This window comes from Solanum verrucosum, unplaced genomic scaffold (genome assembly GCF_900185275.1).
Source record: "Solanum verrucosum unplaced genomic scaffold, falcon-dt-bn FXZP01000307.1, whole genome shotgun sequence".
Classification (NCBI taxonomy): domain Eukaryota; kingdom Viridiplantae; phylum Streptophyta; class Magnoliopsida; order Solanales; family Solanaceae; genus Solanum; species Solanum verrucosum.
Window position 1 is genome coordinate 1,075,927 of NW_026020264.1, and position 24,896 is coordinate 1,100,822.

Sequence of the window (24,896 nt, forward strand, 5' to 3'; positions counted from 1 at the left end):
TGATATGTTAAAAGTAATAAATATATTTTAAAAATAGTGGACAAATAAAATTAAACGGAAGGGGTAATAAAATAATTTCGAAAATAAATAATAAGAACAGAGAAACTTATTCATAAATAGCATTCGCCGAATGCGTTTTATACATTTTTTTCTCAACTCTTTTTATTAGGTATCTATGAAGGTTTTTTTTAAGTTTTCAACATTCTGACCTTTTTTAAATGATAAAAAATAAAATTGTGGGTGGAGAAAAGAAAAATAGGGGGAGGGAATTAACAATCTCGAAAATCGAACATTCACCGATAAAGTGAAATTTTAGGTAGCTAATCAATTGAGAACTAAGATTCTCAAAAAAATAAGCAATTAATGTTGAGTATAAAATAGAAAAAATAATTATCACTTCTTGATATGATAAAAGTAAAAAATATATTTTAAAAATAGTGGACAAATAAAATTAAACGGAAGGGGTAATAAACTAATTTCAACAATAAATAAGAAGAGATTGAAACTTATTCATTAATCGCATTCGCTGAATGCGTTTTATGCTTTCTTTCTCAACTCTTTTTATTTAGGTATCTAAGAAGGGTTTTGCAAGTTTTCAACGCCATGACTTTTTTTAAAAGATGAAAAATAAAATTGTGGGTCGAGATAAGAAAAACAAGGGAGGGGTTTCACATTATGAAGAATCGAACATTCACCGATAAAGTGAAATTTTAGGTAGCTAACCGAGATACTAAGATTCTAAAAAAAAAAAGCAATTAATGTTGAGTATAAAATCGAAAAAATAATTATCTTTTCTTGATATGATAAAAGTAGAGTTGTCAAAATGGGTTGATCCAACCCAACCCAACTCTAACGGGTTAGAGAGTTAAATGAGTTAGGACGGGCTGACCCTTTTAATTAAAGGGCCTATAAAATAACAGCTCAACCCAATCCTAAGTGGGTCACGGGTTGGGACGGATTGGCCCTTTAACCAAAAAATGGACAACATTGGTCTCTTAGAGAGAGTATCGAACATTGATGTCTGATGAACACGACATCAATATATACATAAATTCATCCATGAATTACACATACTTCAGTAAATACTTACAAAACAAAAACATAATAGCCAAGTTACAACATTCATAAGATTTATCCAAGCAAAAAACATTACATGATCAATATTTTCATAAACAAGACAATAAAGGAGAAGTGGAAAATTAGGTGTAAACACAAAAATAGAAGAGGTCAAAGATTCATAGTTATAATAGAGTAATGAGCTTGGGATAATAAGAAAATTTAGTGGGATAATGACCCTAAAATGTAAAAGATATGCAAAGAAGTTAGACTTGATTTTATATTGATATTTTAAAAATATTTATTGACAAAATCTTAACAAATAAAACACTACTTAAAATATATATAATAAATATTTTTAAATTCACAGCCCACGGGCTGGCCTACGAGGCTAGCGGGCCAAATGAGGTTGAGGCTGAAAAGGCTCATTCCTAAATGGGCTGAAAAAATTAAGCCCAACCCCACTTAATTCAAGGGTTGGGTTGGGCCGGCATAGCGGGCCAAGCCTTTTTTGACAGCTCTAGCTAAAAGTAATAAATATATTTTACAAATAATCGACAAATTAAATTAAACGAAAGGGGTAATAAAGTAATTTCAACAATAAATAAGAAGAGACAGAAACTTATTCATAAATCACATTCGTCGAATACTTTTTATGTCTTTCTTTCTCAACTCTTTCTATTAGGTATTTATAAATGGTTTTTAAGGTTTTCAACGCCATGACCTTTTTTAAAAAGATAAAAAATAAAATTGTGGGCCGAGAAAAGTAAAAAAAATTGTGGATATTAACTATCTAGAGAATCGAACATTCACCGATAAAGTAAAGTTTTAGGTAGCTAATCAATTGAGATACTAAGATTCTCAAAAAAAATAAACAATTAAAGTTGTGTATAAAATAGTAAAAATAATTATCTTTTCTTTTCTTGATATGATAAAAGTAAAAAATATATTTTAAAAATAGTGGACAAATAAAATTAAACGAAAGGGGTAATAAAGTAATTTCAAAAATAAATAAAAAGAGCCAGAAACTTATTCATAAATTGCATTCGCCGAATGCGTTCTATGCCTTTCTTTCTCAACCCTTTATGTTCAGGTATCTATAAAGGGTTTTCAAGTTTTCAACGCCATGACCTTTTTTCAAAAGATGAAACATATAAAATTGTGGATCGAGAAAAGAAAACAGGGGAGGGGATTAACAATTTGAAGAATCAAACATTCACCGATAAAGTAAAATTTTAGGTAGCAAATCAATTGAGATACTAAGATTCTCAAAAAACAACAATTAATGTTGAGTATAAAATAGAAAAAATAATTATTTTTTCTTGATATGATAAAAGTAATAAATAAATGAAATATGTATATTTTAAAAATAGTGGATAAATTAAATTAAACAAGGAGGGGTAATAAAGTGATTTCAACAATAAATAAGAAGAGAGAGAAACTTATTTATAAATCACATTCGTCGAATGTGTTTTATGTCTTTCTTTCTCAACTCTTTCTATTAGGTATTTATGAAGTTTTCAACGCCGTTACCTTTTTTAAAAAGATTAAAAATAAAATTGTGGGTTGCGAAAAGAAAAATAGGGGAGGGGTTTCACAATCTAAAGAATCGAACATTCACCGATGAAGTGAAATTTTAGGTAGCTAATCGAGATACTAAGATTCTAAAAAAAAAAAAGCAATTAAAGTTGAGTATAAAATAGAAAAAATAATTATCTTTTCTTGATATCATAAAAATAATAAATATATTTTAAAAATAGTCGACAAATTAAATTAAACGGAAGGGGTTATAAAGTAATTTCAATAATAAATAAGAAGAGAGAGAAACTTATTCATAAATCGCATTCGTCGAATGCGTTTTATGCCTTTCTTTCTCAACTCTTTCTGTTAGCCATTATGTATCTATGAAGGTTTTTCAAGTTTTCAACGCCATTGTCTTTTTTTAAAAGATGAAAAAAAATTGTGGGTCGTGAAAAGAAAAACAGGGGAGGGGTTTAACAATCTGAAGAAACGAACCGATAAAGTGAAATTTTAGGTAGCTAATCGAGATATTAAGATTCTCAAAAAAAAATATGCAATTAATGTTGAGTATAAAATAGAAAAAATAATTATCTTTTCTTGATATGATAAAAGTAATAAAATGAATAAATAAATATATTTTAAACATAGTGGACAAAAAAAATTAAATGGAAGATGTAATAAAGTAATTTCAACAATAAATAATAAGAGAGAAACTTATTCATAAATCGCATTCGCCGCATGCGTTTTATGCCTTTTTTTCTCAACTTTTTTAATTAGGTATCTAAGAAGAGTTTTTCAAGTTTTCAATACCATGACCATTTTTAAAAAAGATAAAAAAACTAAGAAAGATGTCTATTAGTTATTCGAAATCTAGTAATTATGTAAGATTCATCGTAATTACTTTTTAATTTTTTTTTTATTAGTGATCTAATATAATACATATAAATTAAACTCTAGCACTCTACATGTGGTGAAGTGATTAGAATAATTAGAACTTCGGAGGATCCAATGGCTAATGATATAAAAAGAAACAACACAAAACATATTATTATTGATGCTAATTACCTATTGAACAATAGTTTTTCTAAATTTATTTTTTGTCAGAAAATATTGTTTTGGATATATGTATTTATGACCAGTTTTTAAGCGTATGAAGAGAGCTTAAATTTCAAATCTTTACCCTCAGATACATTAACTATAAAAAAAAAATACGTTCTTTCGGGACATATGCTCATAGCCACTGCGTGTGGCTAATAATCAATAAAAAAAAGTACTCAAAGTCTCAAAATCTTTTATTTTTTAGTTTCACTGATGTAACGATTTGTTCCCGTCATTATAGAAAAGTCAATGGGGGAAATTTGAGGCAGGAAAACTTTTTTGTAGTTTTTGGATTTTTCCAACCTTGTCCAGTTTTGGACGAAGTCAGAGTCATTGAGATGTAGGGAAGTCTGGTAACAATTGGGTGAATCATTTATGATTTTGATTACATGAGTAGTTAGATAACTCGTTAAGGAATCCGTACGACTTTACGAAATTGAATTCGTGCGAGTAGAACTCCCGAAATCGATCTTAGCGTAAAAGGTATTTACTGAGCGTCGTGGGTTAGAGGTGTGTTGTGAAATGAGAATTTTGGAATCCTTGAAATAACTCTCTGTCTCGAGAATGCCGCTTTGGAGCTAGGTTTTATCGCTTTGGCGGGTCCGACGCGAATTAAAGTCGTTAATAAACCCCTAGACGACCTCATTATGCATTTTTTGACTTTTAGAGCTCAGGAACGACCCTCATGCGACTCTTACTCATTTTTCACCATTCTTGAGGCTAAAAGTAAGTTTTTCACTCCCCGAATCCGTTTTTCGATCCATAGAACATAATAGAATGGGTGAATATTGATGGGGGAAGGTTTTGTTATAGATTATATGGTGGAAACAACCCTAATTTGGATAATTGGGATCATGGATCTGATTTAGAGTTCATAGAATTGTTAGTAATCCGGGTAATTAATGATTGTTTATTGATTCCCGTATTATATTGATTGTTTGTAGACCAAGAACAAGCGGAACGAATCCGGAAAAAGGAATAATCAAGTTTCTTAGGGTTTCAAGCTTGTTTCGAGGTAGGTGATGATTGTGATTCTATGATTGTGTGATGTATGCTTGTTCTTGCTTCATTATGATACTTGTATGTGTATGAATGTTGCAATGTTAATCACACTTGTTGTAAATGAGATAAAGAATTGATGAATGTCATGAAATCATGACTTAAATGTATGATCTTGATGATATACTTGTAATTGTGATTGTTGTGTATGAATAGGATCGGTTGCCACGTTCTGGCATAAAAATGGGATCGGTTGCCACGTGCCGACATAAATATGGAATCGATTGCCACGTTCTGGCATGCTAACTGTTTGAGTTTGGGTTCCATGAGAGGATCAATGATTTGACATAAAATATGAAGTTGTTCGTTGTTCGTATATGTTGATGATATTGTATATGTTGATATGTATACATGTGATTATAATGTTGTTTGACTTGTTATGTTGCACTAGTGGGATAGTCGCGTGATCCTACCAGTACACTGTGGTTGTGTACTGATTTTGCACTTGCTCTTATTTTTGTTGAGTACAGGGCATCTTCAAGCGACTATTGATGGACCTTGCCTAGAAGATCAGTGATCGTCGTTTGAATTCAAGTGTAAGCCAATTCTTCCGGGCTGCCATGGAATTCACTTTCGTCTATGTCCACCGTTTTCGAACTTAGACATTTGTTTTAGCTAGTTGATTAGTTCATTAGTCGAGGCTATATCCCTTTTTTGTTTAGACTTGGCTCATTGTTAGAATGTTTTAGTACATTGACTTTCAGGTTCTAGGTTATTCTTCCGCATTGTTAGTTATTATTGTTAGACTTTTGTTAGAGTTTATGAGAACTCTATTTTTATTTCCTTAGTGTTTGATTTAAATGCCTTAGTTTTTAGATTATTTGCTTGGTTTGAGTTATAGTAATGGTTCTCCCACCGGAGTGTTAGTGTGAGTGCCAATCACGACGGTCTGGGTCGTGACAACTGAGAAAGTCTTTCTCATAAGACGACTCTCTACGGGGATATATGTAGATAAAAGGTTAATAGTCTGATGTCAGCTTCTACAACATAAATTTTAGATATGTATTTCAAATATACATGAACCAAATTAAGTGTAATTTATTTCAGTTATGTATCTGTCACATCCTTTTTCCGACCGGGGATGGTTTACCAATTTAGTGACGGTATTGATCTAGGGATTATTATTATCTGTGTTTCAAAGTCACCACTTGAAATTGAGTTATGGTGTTCCAAGTCACCTTTTTGAATCCTTAATCAATAGGAAATGACTCTTTAGTTTTGGTCTGTGAACCAGAAATTCAGGTAAGGAATTTTGTTGACCGAGGGGAAGGTATTAAGCATCCCTCGAGTCCCGTGGTTCTAACACGGTCGCTTTTATTGACTTATACTCATCTTAATATATTTTCGGATGATTTGTGTCTACATGCCAGAGTTTACCTTTCTTTTATTGTTGAATTTTAATTAGTCTGAACCTAGATGCGTAACCGCATTCTTGGTCTTGACATTTAGAGGCATAACTGCCTTTTCCTCTCGAGTACCTCACACCTAATAATCTCTATTTACACCTCTTGATTTAAAGTAATGAAAGTTAATTATTAAAATAATTTGGCCAAGGTGCGTAACCGCATCCTTGAGTTTCTTTTAATGTCTCCAAAAAAGATGTGTAACCACATTCTTAATTGAGACAAATATTTTTAAAAGGTGTATAAAAGTTTGTTTAACGTTAAAAATAATTATTTTCCTTTATAAATTCAAAACAACTTATTCTAAGCAAATCATTATTATTAACTCCGACTAAATTTGTATAAGGTCCAACAAGTTAAATTTAAATAGTAAACAAAAAATGATATGACTTATGATATAAGCTCCTTTAGATTAAAATTTGGTAATGTTAACACCAATAGAAATTGTATAGCAATAGTAATTCAATTAATGATTCAACCTATCTTAAGTAAAAAATTGTTATTTTAAATAAAACAAAACACAATGTACTAACTCTAAATCCTTAATTAATTTTCGATATTCAATGAGATTCTACGTGACATTAACTATTAACTTATTCAAAGCATCAAAATTGTACAACAATAAATAACAACAAATATATTTAATTTCAAATTTATTTCAATCGAATTATGAATGAAACAAAACTATATATAAAAAAAAATATCATAAAATTACATCACATTCCATAGATAAATTAAAAGAGACAAGTTAGAATTGAATACCGCAAAAATCTTAACCGAACCTCGATTAAAACACCCATAAATTTTTGTATTTTGTGTTGTGTTCTTGAAAGGAAATGAAAAATGTTTTTTTTCTACTTTTTTAGTGTGTCATGTGTTGTTGATTCTCTTTTTGCTTCTTGTGTGCGTGTATTCTGTAGTGTTTTCTCAGGATAGCTTTTTTTCTTCTTGGGTTGTAGGATTTTTTTGGCTGAATGTATATATTTTTTGGTTTGTCCGTTTGGGTGTGGTAATATTGGTGTATGCGTGTGTTGTGTTGTGTGTGTGTCGTGTGTGTAGTAGTGTATGTTGTGTGGGAATTGGGTAGTATAAGGGTGGTGAATGGAGTTGTAGGACAAGGGAAGTGGGGGTAGTGAGGGTAATGTGTAGGTATATATATAAATATAAAATATAATAATTAAAAGTATAAATTAATTATTTTAAATTAATATAAATATAAGAAAAGTTAAATAACTAATTAAAAAAAATATAATTAAGAAACGCTATATTATTTATTAAATAAACATTAAAAGAAAACATATATTTTTTGAACATTTTATTCTCTTTTGAATAAATTGAAGAAAAAACTTAACTTAAAACATGACTCTATTTTTTGTGGTTTTCAAATAGTTTTTTACAATAAACTTATTAAAATATGATAAAAATCAAAATATTTAATTTAAATATAAAAGAAATATTTAACCACTAAAAATGGCGTAAAACTGCAAGTTCGGTCAAAAATTATGTGTCTACAGTATCCAAGCGTGATTGCATGTATTTGGGATCCTCCCACTCTCCGCTCGCCTCTCCCCATTGTCTCTCATCTCTTTCCCTCTCTCACTCGCTTCTTTCCCTATGTCTCTGTGTTTCATAATGTATAGGAGTATCACAAATTTTATAATTCGTGTATCCAAATCAATTTTATGTATTTGTGTATTCAAAATTAATTAAAAAAATCACCCCACACATCTATTTAAGGAGTAATATTACAAGTTTTAGATCTACTTTTAAAATATTACTACTTATAACATTTTAATTGTAAGTTATAACAGATCGCTTTTTATTTATAATTCAATTAATTTCACTTCATTAAATAATTAGTCTTTTATAATTATATTTTAATTAGGGCAAATTACAGAAATCACATACTTTTAAGGCAAAATTACAATTTATCCCTTAAAAGTTTATAATTACAGAAATCTCTCAAAACAGATACAATAATATAAGCGTTGATACATTAATCTGATGCGCGAGATACATTCATCGTTAAGTAAGATGCATTACATTTTATACATGATACACTAATCTGATGTACATTTTATACATGATACACTATCTGATGCGCGAGATACACTAATTTGATGCGCGAGATACACTAATCTGATGCGTGAGATACACTGATCTGATGTGCAAAAATGAGGAATTTTGGAGATTTGTAAAACTTATAGGGAATAATGGTAATAAGTAAACTAAAAGGTGGATTTCTGCAATTTTTCCTTTTAATTAATAGGTGAGATAAATAAAATTAATAAGAGTGAATCAATGATAATTATCTATTACACTCTTTTAGGGATATTTTTACCTTTCACACATAATATTACACATTTTTAGGAATTATTTTACTGTTCACATTCAACCTTTACTTAAATGGTAGATCTTTCTCTCTCACCATCATCATTCTTTTTCTTTGTGTACATCCAAAAGAAGACACAGTAAATCTCTCTCTCATCATCTTCATTCTTCTTTGTACACTCAAAAGAAGGACAAATCTTCTAAACAATACAAAGAATCAAGAGTTTAGGTTGACAAAAAAACATGTTGAAGAATTAAAAACATCAGCATACACTTAAAAAGGTTTCGTTAGAAGGGGTTTCTAATGTTGAAATTGAGGCTTCATCTTTTAACATCTTTACTCAAACGCCGCCAACCAACGGAAATGTGAATCCGGTGAACAAGTGTGTTACTACTCCCAAGAAGAAACAAACCCCAGTAAAATTGTATATGATCAGATTGAGTATATTTTTTACATGAAATTGATATACTACGTAGTTGGTATGATTTTTTTTGTATTAATATGTTTGTGCATTGGCATGAAGTTTGTATAAATCTGGTATGACTTTTTCACAGTTGTATTTAAATTGTTTTCCGATTGAAGTTGGTGAAATGGGGACAAAAATGTATGTATTTCTATCTTTTTGTGATTTTTTCTTCAATGTTGTTTCAGTGATTGTGGTATGTACACATGTCTATTTGCCGAGTATATTAGCAATGAAGTTTTTGATATGGGTCCCATTGATATCGATGCAAAGTATCATCGTTAAAGATACGCCACAATCATATGATAGTATGGAAGAAGCAGGAATGTTGATGGCGCAATTAGTGAGAGTAAAGTAACTGGAACTGTTGTTGACACCTAATTTTGGACCTCCACATTATAGATTAATCATCGAGCTTCTTCAATTTCAAACAATTTAAAATAATTAGTTTCATAAATTTTCAAAAAATAAAATAAATTTGCAAGTTTTTAAATAGCCTATCACTTTTTGTATTTTTTTTAATAATATATATGTTTTATATAATTATGTATGAAATAAGTATATCCTATAAATATTCGAAAATCATCCCAAAAGATTTTATGTTTTTAGTGTATTTTTAAAATGATGGCTATAATTTTGAATTAATTAGCTTTTATGAAATTCGAAATATTTTTCGAGTTATTTGTATGTAAGTTTTGTCAATTTTAAAAAAATAATAATAAATACGTTTTTATAGTTATGTATATAATTAGTATATCTTATTTGAAGATCGTCTCAAAAGGTTTTAGTGTTCCTTTAAATTTTGCCAATTAGTTTAATTAATTAATAGTTAACCTTTTAAAAATTGATTATTTTATTTGATTATGATTAAGAAGCTCGTTAATTAATTAATATTAATTCGTTTTATTTAAATTTTAACCGATTTCACTAATTAACTCAAATTGGCTAAGTCTTTAATTCAATGGCTATAATTGCAATCCAATGGGCCAAATTCTAAATTCCAATCTAAGCTCTTTTTTTTTCCACATACAAGACCACAATTGGGATGATTTTCAACCAAATTGGGCCCAAACATTGACCCATTCAGCAGCCAACTCTTATTCCCAATTCCCAACCCAACATACAATACAAACCCAACCCAAATCCCTTCAATTCAATAACCCATTCCCAAGCAGCATAATATATACAACAATTCCCAATTAACCAAAAGCAATACAATACATACAACAACAGCAAACAGTAGCCGAATGCCCCACCCCTGCGTTTTCTCTTCTTCTCCGTGTGAACCAGACAGCAGCAGGACGTGTTTTCTTCTCCCTCACGCGTCAACTAGCAACAGCTCCCACGGCTTTATCTGCCATAGCCGCCCACCTTGATCTTGTCATCCAGATTTTAGGGGATTTCGGTTGAAATCTTGTACAAGCAGCAGTTCCTTGGTCCTTGGGAAAATTTGAATCAAAGATTGGATGGTAATTTCCGTTTCTGCCCTTGCCCTCGTCCAATTTTCATCGACCTAAATTGCCCCAACTTCCCCTATAAATAATTCTTTACATACAAGTGACAGGGGGAGACGGAAAAAAAATTAATTTGGATTTGAGGTCATACACGATAAATAAGTTGGCAAAAGAGTTTTAGAGTTTAGTTCTTAGACAATAATCACTCATACACTTGAAAACTTTACATCTAGCTTTTTGAATCTAAGTTACGAGAGGATTGACGCTTGGATTTTCTTAGCTTGCTGTTCCTATTCGAAGTTCGTGGTAAAAGAATCGCTGCCCCTCAAGCTTGTTGTCGTCCAGTTCTCTGCCCCATAAAAGGTAATACTCGTCTTTGATTCACGCCTCTTTTGTGCCTAATGTAAGGACGATTTGCTTTTGATAGTTGTGTAGTGTTAGATGTTGGTATCCTGGGAGTGTCATGACTTACTGTTGGTTGCAAAACTTTGACATAAGCTTGTTTGTTGATTCAACTATTGTTTTGGTTTGTTTTGCTCGAAGCTTTACTAATTCCGTATGGCATTGAGTCGGTTTCGTTCTATTTTCTTCTTGTTATTCTAACTAGTATAAATCATGTGAGTTGCTTTTAAGAGTAAATTCCATAATCCACCTGATGGTTGCTGCACCTCTAAATCTCTTATTTAATAATGTTGATTACGTATCTTTCGTTATCGGGTAATTCGAGTTAACTTGAATCAATAAATTGGTCATTTCCAAATCTCTGGAGCATTTTCTTGTGCTAAACTCGCCTTATTAAAATGATCTATTATTGCTAGTTAGTTTCTCAGTTGTATGTCTTTATCATCTTCATCCGTAAATCATGCTAAAATTGAATCTTGCCATCCGTAATCAAGTTGGTTTTGAATGTCTCTTTCTTCCGCTTCTCTCAATTGCTTGGGATTTATTATCTCATTCGTGTAACATGTCCTGTTTTAATCGAATTTATGTCTCCATTTAGTCTAAGTTTTAGTCGAAAAAATGCTTAAGTAAAATGTAATGGATCATTTTTTATTATTATTATTATTATTATTTTTGTTTCTTATTAGTAATTTTCTTATCTTGTTGGCTTTGTTGTTCAAACTCATAAAGATTACGATGTCGGTAAGTAGGAGGTCGTAGGATTCACTTCAACAATTATCAAAGTAGTTTATGTTTTGCTTCTGTTCTGTTTTGATAGCTGCTGGTTTATCTTCTCCTTTCCTTATAATTGATCTATTGTTTATTTGTTTAAAGCTCATTAAAGTTGTGACCATAAAGTGAAAAGTTGGCTAAATAAAAAATGATTTTACTAACATTCCACCTGATGCCTTCCAAGATTAGTGTTAAGTTTAGGATTATCTAAGTATTGTGGCCATATTAATTTTATTTGCCTCTAGTTCGTCGTAGAATCTATTTTGATTTAGTCAAAGTCGTGTTGTACCATGGTTAGAATGTTAACATTATATTGAGTTTTGACCATTCTGTGAATAACTTCTTTGCTAGCTTTAAATGCTATGATATTCTTATTTTAGTTGAATCAATTTGCTATCTGCATTCCTCTTCTGCTAATTCTTGTTCTTTTTTTTTTTTTTTTTTTTTTTTTTTTTTTATGTTTTTCTGGATTGAATCGTTGCGGTTGAGCTCACTGAACTCCCTCCCTCACTCCTTGCATATCGAGTTGGGCCACGGAGGCCCAATCTTACTTCTTGTCGAGTTGAACTCATCATTTCGAGAAATTGGAAGCTGAAACAGAGCTTGAAAAGTTCGAAAAGGGTTGTATACAAGATGTATACAGCTATATGCATCGATATATAGGTAAAAAACGCAGGGATACAGGGCTGATGCGAAATACATGAGTTTGGAAGCAAGATATACATGAAAAGGGCTGATATACATGCCGATATACACTGATATACATCAAGTGTATACAAAAACGGGATTGAGTAAAATTCCCAAAAACAGTAGCGAATTTGGCCCAAGAAAGGCCCAAATTCAATTTCTCCCTTACGCTTTAATTATTTAATTGCGATTACTTATTATTTGTTGTTTAACTCTAACTTTAAAATTTTTAATTAACTTAGTTGAATTCCCCAAAAGATGAACCATATTCTTTATGTTAGTTTCTTTAAAAATAATTCATTTTATCAACTCTTATACTTATTCAAATATTATTTTTTTTTAGTCAAAACTTTCACATATCTTTATTTAGATTAAAATAATTTCTTGGTTTATCTACCAAGTTGGTTCGAATTATTATTTCTAAAAAAATAAAATGACGTAAATAATTTTAATTAATCTAATTTTGTTAAAATCCTAATTGACCAAGTTGTTTCAATTAAGATCCTATTTTCTAAAAAACTAAAAATTATTCTTTATTGAACTATTTTATCAAAGTTAATCGAATATCGTAAAATATTATATATTTTTTATGTTAAATCATTTTTGTAAATTTTTAAAGGCGCGTTCTTTAAGGATCTTCTTCATTTAAATCATTTTTTTTACTCATTGCAAAATTGTTCTAAGTTAAAGTTTTTTTTTTCTTTTTCTTTTTCTTAATAAACTTTAAAAAATGTTAGTCATAACCTTTTTCATTGATTAATAATAATGATAATAATAAAAAAAAATAAAAAAAGTGTACTTACTTAAGTCGTTTTCTCAAAAAAGGTTAGTCAATTAATAAGAAATAATTTTCATGTTTTAATTTATTAAATTGGATGAATTAAATAAATTCTAATTAATCTAGTTTTATTAATATTCCAATCACTTGTATTTCAAGACAAATATTTCATTTTGAATCCCTTTTCTCTAAAAATAAAATAAAATAACCAAATATTGTAAGTTATTCCTTTTATGTTAAATAACCTTTTCTAAAAAATAGTCAAAATATATTTTAGTCAAGTCGCAGGTCAACCGCATGTTAGCGGGCACTTCGAATGCTTAAATCCTTCTCGAAGTGTAAATTGAACCCCGAACCTTCTTTGGTATTTTCAAATGATTTTTTTTCTGTTTAAATCTTTGAAAATTATAAGTTTTCTTGATTTCTTTAAAAAATTAAGTGGCGACTCTTCCTAAGTATTTCTCAAATTGTTTTATACTTAAAACATTTCAAAAAGTGATTTTTCTAAATGTTAGGAAAATTACGACACAACAACTGTTGCTAGCAAATTTGGTGGACCCCACATAGCAAAAAAACATGCTCCGGATACTATCAATTATCATACACCAAGACCACGAAAAACATATTTGAGATAGTTGATTGTAGCTTAGACTTTTAATTATTACATGCTTTTCAATTTGGGAAAAAGGATGGATTTACCCCGAACTTTAATAAATGGTACGTCTATACCCTCCGTTATACTTTGCGTCCACATAAGCCCCTGCGGTCCAATTATAGGTACACACATGCCCCTCTCACTAACGGACCCCTCATTTTTTACACGTGTCTTAATCCTAATGAACTACCCGTTTGACATTTTTTTTTAACCCATAAACCAACTATCCGCCCCATAACCCAATATCCACCCAAGTTCCTCTAAGATATATCCTAATTAAAAGACCCAAATCTAAAGGTCCCTTTATATTCACTTTTCATACCAAGATAATACAAATTTCATCCACAACTTCATTCTTCTCACACAAATTTATACACACTCGTCATTACTTATTCACATCAATGTCATTCCAAACAGTCTACCAGAATTCATACCATAAAACACATTTCATAAAAAAATAACAGTTTGTCGTACATAATACAAAGGAATAATAAATATGTTGTATTTATATTCAAATTTCATACCAACCTAATACAAATTTTATCCACAACATGTTTTATTAATATTGATAAGAATCTGTCCATTACCATAAAAAAAAGATTTTTGAACCAAGAATATTTTGGAATTAGTCGTGAATGACGACAATCACAGAAAAAAATCGAGGGACTGAGAAACGTTTGAATAACAAAAAGAAAATCTGATTTTTGAATTAATTTTAACTGATTGAGTAAAAAAAGGAAAACAAATTGACAGAAAAAAATTAGAGGGAGAGAGAAACGTTTGAAAAATAATAAAATTTAATTTTTGATTTAATTATAACTGATTGAGTAAAAAAAGGAAATCAAATATTCCTATTTTATTTTGAATCCCCTAAATTTATGGCATTATTAATTATCCTTAATGTTATCCATTTTTTTATGATATTTAAAAAATAGTTTTTAGTTTTTTTTTTTTAATAAAATGTTACAACCTGAAATTTTTTATTGTTACAATTTGAAAGTTTTATTCTACTGCTATAATTGAAAATATTAGTCTAATAAATGTCATTTATAAATTTTTCATAAATTAATTTTATCCAGTATATTTAATATTTATCAATTTCATCCGGTGTATTTGATATCAATTTCATCAATATATTATCAAATATTTAATGTATTTATACATAAATACATGTATATAGTATAAAAAAAACATATGTCAATTGTTAAAATATTCATCAATATTCGTACATATATACACTAATACACAACATAAACCACAAGTCACGAAACTCAACTCATGTCATTTTTCTTTTTGTTCATTTGTTATTGTTTCTCTACGTGTGTGCACACAATATTATTGGTACGACTTTTCCCATAGAGCAACTTAATTTTAGTATGATGAAAAGCTCAATTTTAATTAGTATATGCACGCCTAAAGGGAATCCAAAGCTTAATTTTTTTTTATTTGGCCTTTGCTAATGTCTTTTGTCTATAGTCTTTTTTTCTTTATCTCCATCTACATACATACATAGAATAAAGCTTTTGTTAAGAACAAAAATGATTCTCTTTCCTTTCATTCACCTCATTTCCTCTTTTTTGACATTTACAGCAACTAAATTGTTCAACAAGCTAAGACTCTTCCCCACATGACTATAATAGTTTTTAAACATGACTAGTTTCTCACTAAAAAAGAAAAGAAAAAATCCTAAAGATATTAAAGAAAGTATATATACACGTATGTATTAATTAATAAAAGTTGAAAGCCATAATTAAACCACATCTACACACATAATTATTTATTGCATAATTTCATCATTCACAACATTAATTTGTCTCATCTCAAATTAGGTAAATATTCATTTTAAGCCAAAGAATTTGCCACATGCACTTTGTTCTTGGTTTTTTTAAAATTGTTTATTACTCTGAAGTCTCAATAGGGGCTCTCAAATAAAAATTTCTTGACATCTTTAGCTTTTATTGTCAACCTAGCTATATCTTTTGTTTCTTTTTGTCTTTTAATATATACTTCAAACCATTTGCTAAAGTGAAATGGATAAAAGCTCTATCATGTTAAGGTAGTTGAGGAATCTCTTAATTTCTCACATTTAGCAGAAACTTGAATTAAAGTCAATAATATACGTGTAGAGTAAAAAGATCACTAACTCTTACCCAAAAAAAAAGAAGCATAACTTATAGAAAGATGAGAAAAAATGCAAAGAAAAAGAAGCGTCTTTAACTCCCCACTTGCACCCCCAACCAAAAAAAAAAGGTAATTAAGAAAGAAAGAAGAAGAAAAGAAAATTAGAAAGAAACCTCAAAATTTGCTAATTAATTTCCTCTCCTTCTAAATGAAAACAAACAAGCTCTTAACCATTTTATTTTATGGAGTTATACATATTATTAGGATAACAGATTTTGGACATGAAAATAAAAAAATATATCTTGATGACATTGACATTGTTGGTTTTGATTATATATATCTTCATGATGAGTAAATTATTCCAAAGAACATTCTCACACATATAAAGACCTAATTCTACTGATCAAACATAAAGCTAAAGTTGTAAATTAAAGTTTGGAAACAAAGCAATTTTTCTAAAGCAAAAGTGCCCCTCTCTCCAATATCTTTGCCATTTTTTCATCTACTCCCCTTGAAAATTAAACTCAAATGGTATCATAATCATTATAAAATATAAATGGTATACACACAATGTAATTATGATTTGGAAAATCATGATCTACGAGTAATTAAGGTTTATAATATAATATTATAGTTAAAATTTCTTACTATTAACATGCGATTGGATGTTACTTACTATTTGAAGCGAAACACATGAATTGACAGTAGTGTCATATAAAATAAAATAGAAAAACAAAGAGATATACACACTCGTCACAAACACCACCACCACCATGATACTGATCCCTGCATCAATTTAAGACTTTTGAATCTTATAATCTTAAATTAAAGATGTATGTAGTCGTTTAATCTTATGATCTCAATCAAGTCAAACACCTTCCTACCTTAATTTTGGTAGTACATTCTAAACGAGATCCAAAGCGTATTTTGGTGCTGGGCTTTGCTATAATATCTTTTTTTCTAAAGCTTTTCCTTTTATCCACCTCCAATTACATAAAGCTCTCACCTCAAACTAAATTTATTTATTCCCCCTTTCCCTTATCATTTTCCCCACTCATTTCTTCTTTAATTTTTTTTGTCATCTAAACGTGGTCAAGAAGACTCCTGCCCACTTGACTGTGTGACCATGATTAGATTCTAATTATGGAAATGAGGGTCAAATTAAAGGAAATAATATGTATGTTAATACAAACCTAAGAGCTTCTTTTTTGTATAGTCATATACAGAACATATTGACAGATTAATTCAGATTCATCTCGGGTCCATTATTAAAAAGAAAACGCTCCTTAGCACAAATATCTATCTCCATTCTTAGAAAATCAAGTAGTATTGCATATAATTTTAGTCACTAAATAAATCTTTTAATCTGGACTTTATACTATGCATCATTGCTCAGCATTCCATTTCATTCAATTATTAATATTTTTACTAATCATATATATAGGTATCAAGTATATCCTAGAACATAATAACCAAATTATAGACATTGGTCTTGAACGCATTAGCCAGTTTTAGATGTGTTCAACTTTTTTTTTTTCTGGACAACTTTTATAGTGAGGAAAATGGTGGATGAGTATTCATCAAAAGGCACAAAAGACAATTTATGTGTTAATCCATGAACATGTGCCGCAAATTGCTTTTTTGGCTTTATTCTTTACCACTTTCAACAAGGCTGACCTCCAACTAATTAATATATATTCTAATCCCCCTTCCCCTTCCTTAAAAAAAAAAATGCTTTAAAATTTTGGCTTTTAGTGTCAATCTGGCTCCTTGCTTCTTTTTCTTTTTTCCTAACATATAACAAATGTGAATGTGAAGTAGCAGATGTGCTACCATAAAATTCTCTTTATACAGGGAAAAATCTTTGAGTCTGATGAAATTTAAGTTTGACATATATAAGACCCAATTATTATTGAAATATGAGCCATAAAAATGTGATTAATTGTGAGTGCAGCATCTTCATAAAAGAGACGTAAGTACGTACCTATAGAATAGTACTCGTATGATAAGAAAGACAAAATAACATAAAATAGATATAATTAAGAGAGACAACCATTTGTTAAAGTGAAACACAAAAGGGAATAAATTAAGGCTCAAGCTTGTCAATATAAGGTGATAATTAATTATAGGAATCCCTTTTCTCACATTTACAAGATAATTTTATTAAGTAAAGATGGGGAAAAGAAACCTCAAATATATTTGCCTTTGTTGAAGCTCAAAAAATAAATTTATCTTTAAGAAACTTTGTTTGAAATACTTTTTTTTATGAAATAAATTTCGGATTATGTTCGGCCAGTTTTTAAAAGGCAAGAAATTAATAAATTAGCATATCTCAATTTAGCCAAAATAGTAACCATACAATTGTCCAATTTCCCAGCCATAATAGGCTAGTCAATTTCTTCTCTTTAATTTGTACATGAAAATAATCGCCTTATTCAATTTATCTGCCCTTGAATCTTGATATATGCAAGCTATATAGTCATGGTAATATATATCAAAGTTTAATAAGTATAAAATTAAAGCTGAAATAATTATATATCAATCTTACAATGATTACGTAGCTTTTATTAATTAATGTGTACATGAAAGATGATTAGGAGAAAATGTTGATTTGTGCCATGATGAGTAAATAATTCCAAATAACATTCTCTAACATACAAAGACCCAATTCTACTGAAACTTAAAGCTAAAGCTGCATATTAAAGTGAAAAATAAATAATTGTTTAAAGCAAATTAAGGGCCCCTCTTTTCCTACTTCAAATTCCAATGTCTTCGTGTGTGCCATTATAAATCTTCTCCTTAAATTGTTAAGACTTTCATTATGTGATGATTTAATTATAATCCGTTTCACAAAAAATGACCTAGTTTGACTTGGTACGAAGTTTAGAAAATAAATAAGACTTTTGAATCTTGTGATCATAAATTAAAGTTATGTCAAATGTACAAAATTGTCCTTTAATCTTGTGGCCTTAAATATGTCACGTGGAAAGCTGAAAATAAAATGTTACCAAAAAAAAAAGAAATTATTCTTTTTGAAACAGACTAAAAAGGAAAGAAGGTCATTCTTTTTTAAACGGAGAGTAACTATTTTACTATATTCCAGCCTGATAATTATTTTTTATATAATAATAAACGATGATTTTTGTCTTGGGCTGATCAATAAAAACGATATTAATCCACTACCAATTTGAAGTAAATCATGTCATGATGGGTAAAAGTGAAAAATTACACTTAAGTCAAAACTTAATGGGACAAGCTAGGACAAAATAAGCATATAACTATTCATATAGTGGAGTTAGAACTTATAATTAATTGACTTTAAGTAGGGTGTCAAATGAACATTTGTTGAATTTGAGAAGGTCCAAATGGATTGGATGATTGGTGAAAATGTCACTTGCATTGAAATGAATTGGATCAAGATATATAATCAAAACAATTGGTTATACTCCAACTCATCTAATTAATTTTTACTAAGTTTTAAATTTATTTATTTAATTATTAAACAATACTAACAAAAAAAAACGAATTTTCATATGTAATATATATCCAACAAAAGATTAGACTATAGTACAATGTATTAAGGATTAATTTTATCACCCCTAATTTAAGTGTAAAAAAAAAAGCCAATTAACACCATCCTATCACTTTTACTCCAACTCTGTTTTTGCTAATTACCTGCATTCCTTCTTGGCCAAGAACCAAAGGGAAAAATAGTTAGTATATTAGATTATCGAGAATGAGTTCTATTATATTTATGTTTTAATTTACTTGAGTCGAGAATTTATAAAAATATTTTTTATTATCTTTACAAAATAGAGGTAAATTGTTATACTTTACATTTAGAAGCGTGATTAATTATATTGAATATGTTATTGACGGTTGGTTTAACTGCATTATATTCGTTTGCACGGAAAGAGAAAAGTAAAAGTAAAGAGCAGTGTCGGCTCCATTCCTATCTTTTGCTTTCTACTTTTGTTTACACTCTCTTTTCAGCTCTCAAACAGTCACTTTATTTTCCTTTTTAGCAAAATTAAACTATATTTACACACACTAAATATCTCCCAAACTTCATCTCTATTTCTCTGTCTCTCTTCTCCAACAAACAATCATCAAACATGGAGATATTGTCACAAATCTGGTCTTTCTTAGGCCTACTAACCGTTGTTCAAAACGTTTTGCCAACTCAGCTAGTATCCTTATTTCATTCTTTCTATGAATCTATTCAAGATTTCTTCAGCCCTATTCCTACTTCGAAATCCCAGAATTTAACGGTTATTGTGGCGTTGACGTTAACGATCTTTATCGACACGTAAATCTTTACTTGAACTCTATTAATTCTTCTTCCACTTGCCGTCGTCTTACTCTCTCTCGCTCTAAATCTTCCAACCGCATTTCCTACACCGTTGCGCCTAATCAGATGGTGCACGACGCTTTCCGCGGACACCACCTTACTTGGACGCATCAAGTCGATAACATTCAGGATTCCGTTGAGGAGAAGCGTAGCTTCACCCTCAAACTCCCTAAACGTCATCGACTTGAGCTCCTCACTCCTTACCTCGAGCAGGTAACTTCTCGAGCTGAGGAGTTCGAGAGGGTATCTCGTGAGAGGAGACTTTTTACTAATAACGGCCATGGTTCGTATGAATCTGGCTGGTCTTCTGTCCCCTTTCGCCACCCTTCCACGTTCGAGACGCTCGCCCTCGAGCCGGAGCTGAAAACACAACTCATGGATGACCTAACTGCATTTTCTCAAGGGAAAGAGTTTTACCATAAAATCGGACGTGCATGGAAGCGTGGATACTTGCTATATGGACCTCCAGGGTCAGGAAAATCTAGCCTCATTGCTGCTATAGCAAACTTCCTTTGCTACGACGTGTATGATCTCGAGCTCAGCAAAGTCTCTGACAACTCTGAGCTCAGAGCGTTACTCATACAAACAACAAATCGATCCATCATCGTTATTGAGGACATCGATTGTTCTATTAACTTAACGGGCGATAGGATGGCAAAAAGGAGGAACGTCCAAACAATGCAGAAGAAGAATCATCGCCATGTCATGATGAGCGATAATGCAGAAGATAACGGACGTGTGACGTTATCTGGCTTGTTGAACTTCACCGACGGGCTATGGTCGTGTTGTGGAGAAGAGAAGGTGATTGTTTTCACTACAAATCACAAAGACAATGTAGACCCGGCGTTGGTTAGATGTGGGAGAATGGACATGCATGTTAGCCTTGGCACGTGTGGGATGCATGCCTTCAAAGTCTTGGTGAAGAATTACCTAGGGTTGGACTCGCACGTGCTATTCGACGTCGTGGAGAGCTGCATAAGGTCAGGTGGGACCCTCACGCCAGCTCATATAGGAGAGATCTTGTTGAGGAACAGGAGGGATGCTGACGTGGCGGTGAAGTCCGTGTTGACCGCCATGCAAGCAAAGATATTAGGTGCTGACGTGGATGCTACGGAGGGAGGACACGAGTACGATGACATGGCAAGGACGCCGAAGAGTATAGGTAGGAGATTGATGGAGTCGCCGGATCATTGTCCGGAAGGTTCACCGGAGAAAAAGAAGAAGAAAGAAGGGTCAACTAGGGATAAAAATGTCAAATTCTTAGTAAGACTTAGATCATTGACCAAGTCTGACTCAGGAAGAAGAGGTGTATAAATGTAATTAATGGATGATTATCTAACTCAGTTAGGTTAATCTGTTAATGAAGGTGGGGTCAATGTAATATGTTAAAGTTTATCTAGTTTACGTACGACTCAGTTTGAAATGGAAGTTTTTGGCTGGATTTGGGTACCCCATTTTATTAAGATATGTGGTGTTCACTTTAGGGAACATTTAGATATTATATTTCAATAAGTCAAATTAGTAATAAAGAAGTAAGTGTCACTAGAAAATGCATGATGCTACCGTCCAAATTATAAATCTTAACAGAAGTATATATGTAGAATAATAGATGAAGTGAACTTGACCTTAGATGAACCTAAAGGTCAAGAAACATAATGGTTATTTTGGAGAGAAGTACAATACGGTTATTATAAGAATTGAGAAGAGGCATTTAGAAGAAAAGACAGAAGAGCTTTGCCAACTGGCTGTCAGCCCCTGGGACATAGTGGAATGTATCATTAACTAATACTTATCAAAATATTTCAATTTATTTGTCTTGTTTTAACTTGAGAGGACTTATTTGTTGTGAAGAATAAAAGAACTAATTTCGAAATTAATTTTATAATGAGTTTATTCCAAGTTTATTCAGAAAAATAATCAAAGGATAACTTATCACGAAATTAGTTAATCTGAGATTGTAGGATTATTTTTATCCCAGGGTGGGATAACAATCTCGGATAATTAATCCCGAGATAACTTGTTTCCCCAATCAAATGAGCCACAAGTCTAAGAAAGTAAAATAATTTTTTAAAATTTGTGGTCTTAAACTAAAAATATATAAAATGTAACAAAATATCTTTTAATGTCATGGTTTAAACTATGGAAACATGTCATGGTTTATACTTGTACATTGGTTGATGTGGGCTCATATTTAATGGCATCTCAGAGTACTGGATTACAATCCATGTTAAGCAGAGATTTTCTTGAGGAAGCCCAAGCTACAGCCCAAATTGTTGTGCTTAACACCTATTGTTTCATATTTTCTTCCTTTAATACAAGAGATATACTATAAGGAATTAGACTGAGCAGTAAGCAGAATATGTATATGCCACAAGAAAAGTCAGTTGGAAAGTCTAAGAGCATTTAAATAAAATTTGGATGAAATGAAGTATCAAAATATATTCTAACTTGATGTTGAATAATAGTATTTAGACTATCAACTTGTGTTTGAATATTATAAATTATACATCCGACTGATTCCGAAAAATGAAATTAAAGACGAACTTTAAGTTTGAAAAAATAATTTTGATCAGTTTTTCACTCACAAATTTCAATTTTTTTTTAAAAAAATTAAAATGTATAACCAAATAAAATTTTAATTTTTAAATATGTCTTTTAATTTTTTTTCAACTATTTACAAAAATATATATATACGTTAAGACGACTGCTCAACTAAAAGTGTACGTACATTAAAATATGCAAATTCAAGAAGACATAGTAGAGAACTATTCTCTCCCAATCAACATAATTGAGATGCAGTGTTGGAACTACTTTATCCTTAATCAGAGGGTTCAGATTCGAATTCGAATCCTCAGTATGGAGAAAATCATGTTGGGAGTGTCACCCTCAAATGGATCCTACAGTGAGCGATCCAAATTTAACTGGGTCTCTATTGTGTGCTCCGATCACGAAATGAAATATCAAAAGAAAATAAAGAACTGCTCATCTCCCCCTGTTGGTGGTCTTACAGTAGCAATGGACGTAGAAGGAATTTTTTGCATGGCTTTTAACATTTGAGTTCAATAACATTCACCTTAATGGGGCCCCCATCACCATCTTTCCTTAGTAAATACTAGATTATGTCCCTTCCAATTTATGTAATATAGGTTTTGGCACTAAATTTAAAACATATGAAAAGCTTTGCAATTTTCAAAATTATTCTTTAAAAAAATGAATTCCTAAATAAAAAAATATCTCTTTATGATTTTTTTATCAAATAAGTGGAACCTCAATAAATTTTTTTTATAACATTAGTAACTATTTAGGACAAATTACCTATTTACCCTATTCTCCATTTTCCCCTACCATTTAAAAATAGAACAACTTTTGCATTTAGCAAACATAAAAATCAAATTTGTATACTATAGTTATAGCTTGCATAATTGCGTTGTATGTTTGCTATGGAGCATCAGATTGTATAAATCGTTGGGTGCATGAGATTTGTATAAAATCGTTGATTGCCTCTCATTTGTATAAATCGCTGACAGCCTCTCAATTCAATTTTATGTGTTTGTATATCTGCATAAAAGTTGAATTTGTATACAATTGAATCGAAATAAAACGTTTGTATATCAAATCACTCTCTCGCTTTATACAACACAAATTATACATTGTAACTTGTATAATCTGTGTTTGTATAAAGTGAAAAGATAAAAGAGAACTGAGTAGGGAAGATCTGTATTTGTATAATTATAAGTATAGAGGACGAAAATAGATGTATTTGTATTTGTATATATACATTTTTCTCTCATTTTATACAAACACAAAGGCATTTTATACATTTGTGTTTGTATAAAGTGAGAGAGGCGAGGGAGAGACTGGCGAGCGAGAATTTCAGGGAGAGAGGCGAATGGAAACAGTTTGTTACGGATTACAATTAAATCAAATTGTGGTTATAGCATTTAATTTGAATTAATAGTTTGCTATTATATACAATTTTCCCTTAAAAATATTTCAGAAATCTCTATATTTAATAGGGACAATTTGATAAAATACCTATATCAATAACTAATTTTTAACAAATATGTCAAATTAAATAATAACAAATAAAAATAGACGGAGAGAGTATATAATTCTTTTTTGGGACAATTTAAGGGGATAGTATTGATGATGAAAGTAGTGGTTGTCCTCAATCCTCTTTACTTGCACCATTGCACATCTCTACTTGAAACAAATATTCTCATACTACCTCGGTCTACTTTTAATTGTCATGTTTCGCTTTTCAAAAATTAAGTTGACTAATTTTTAAAGTTAAATGAGATTGCATTAATTTGTTATTTTAAATAAAAAAATTTAATTTTCAAAAACTATACAAAAAGTACTATAAATTGCAATTTTTTGTATATCAATATGATGAAAAATACATCGTAAAATGTTAGTCAAAGTTTTTATAGTCTCTAAAAAATGAAACCACGACAAATAAAAGTGAATGAAGAAAGTATTAAAAAACGAAAAAACGTACTCCTACTATTAAAGGATATGGTGCAGTGAGTACTAAGTAGGGCTATTTTTTCTTAATCAAAGATCTCGACTTTTATTTTGAATATAGAGAATTATTTGATAGGAAGACTTCCTCTTGAATAAGACTCTACACAACATGAATTATAGTAGAGCTTCAATATAAATATCAAATATGTTTGGAGATAGAAAAAAGAAGTACTGGTAATAGAAAATCAAAGGAGAAAACCACGTGTCATAATATGATA

General features: G+C 30.4%; 2 protein-coding genes across 3 annotated transcripts in view; both read left to right on the top strand.

Moving 5' to 3' along the window:
* LOC125833719 (citrate synthase, mitochondrial) overlaps window positions 1-24,896 on the top strand; it is a 346,970-nt gene that overhangs the window by 273,324 nt on the left and 48,750 nt on the right. The window lies entirely within an intron of this gene.
* Window positions 19,892-21,485, top strand: LOC125833718 (AAA-ATPase At4g30250-like). Its single transcript, XM_049512902.1, is given in 2 exon segments — window positions 19,892-20,027; window positions 20,030-21,485. Coding segments are annotated over 2 exon segments (1,548 nt in total). The 5' UTR covers window positions 19,892-19,915; the 3' UTR covers window positions 21,466-21,485.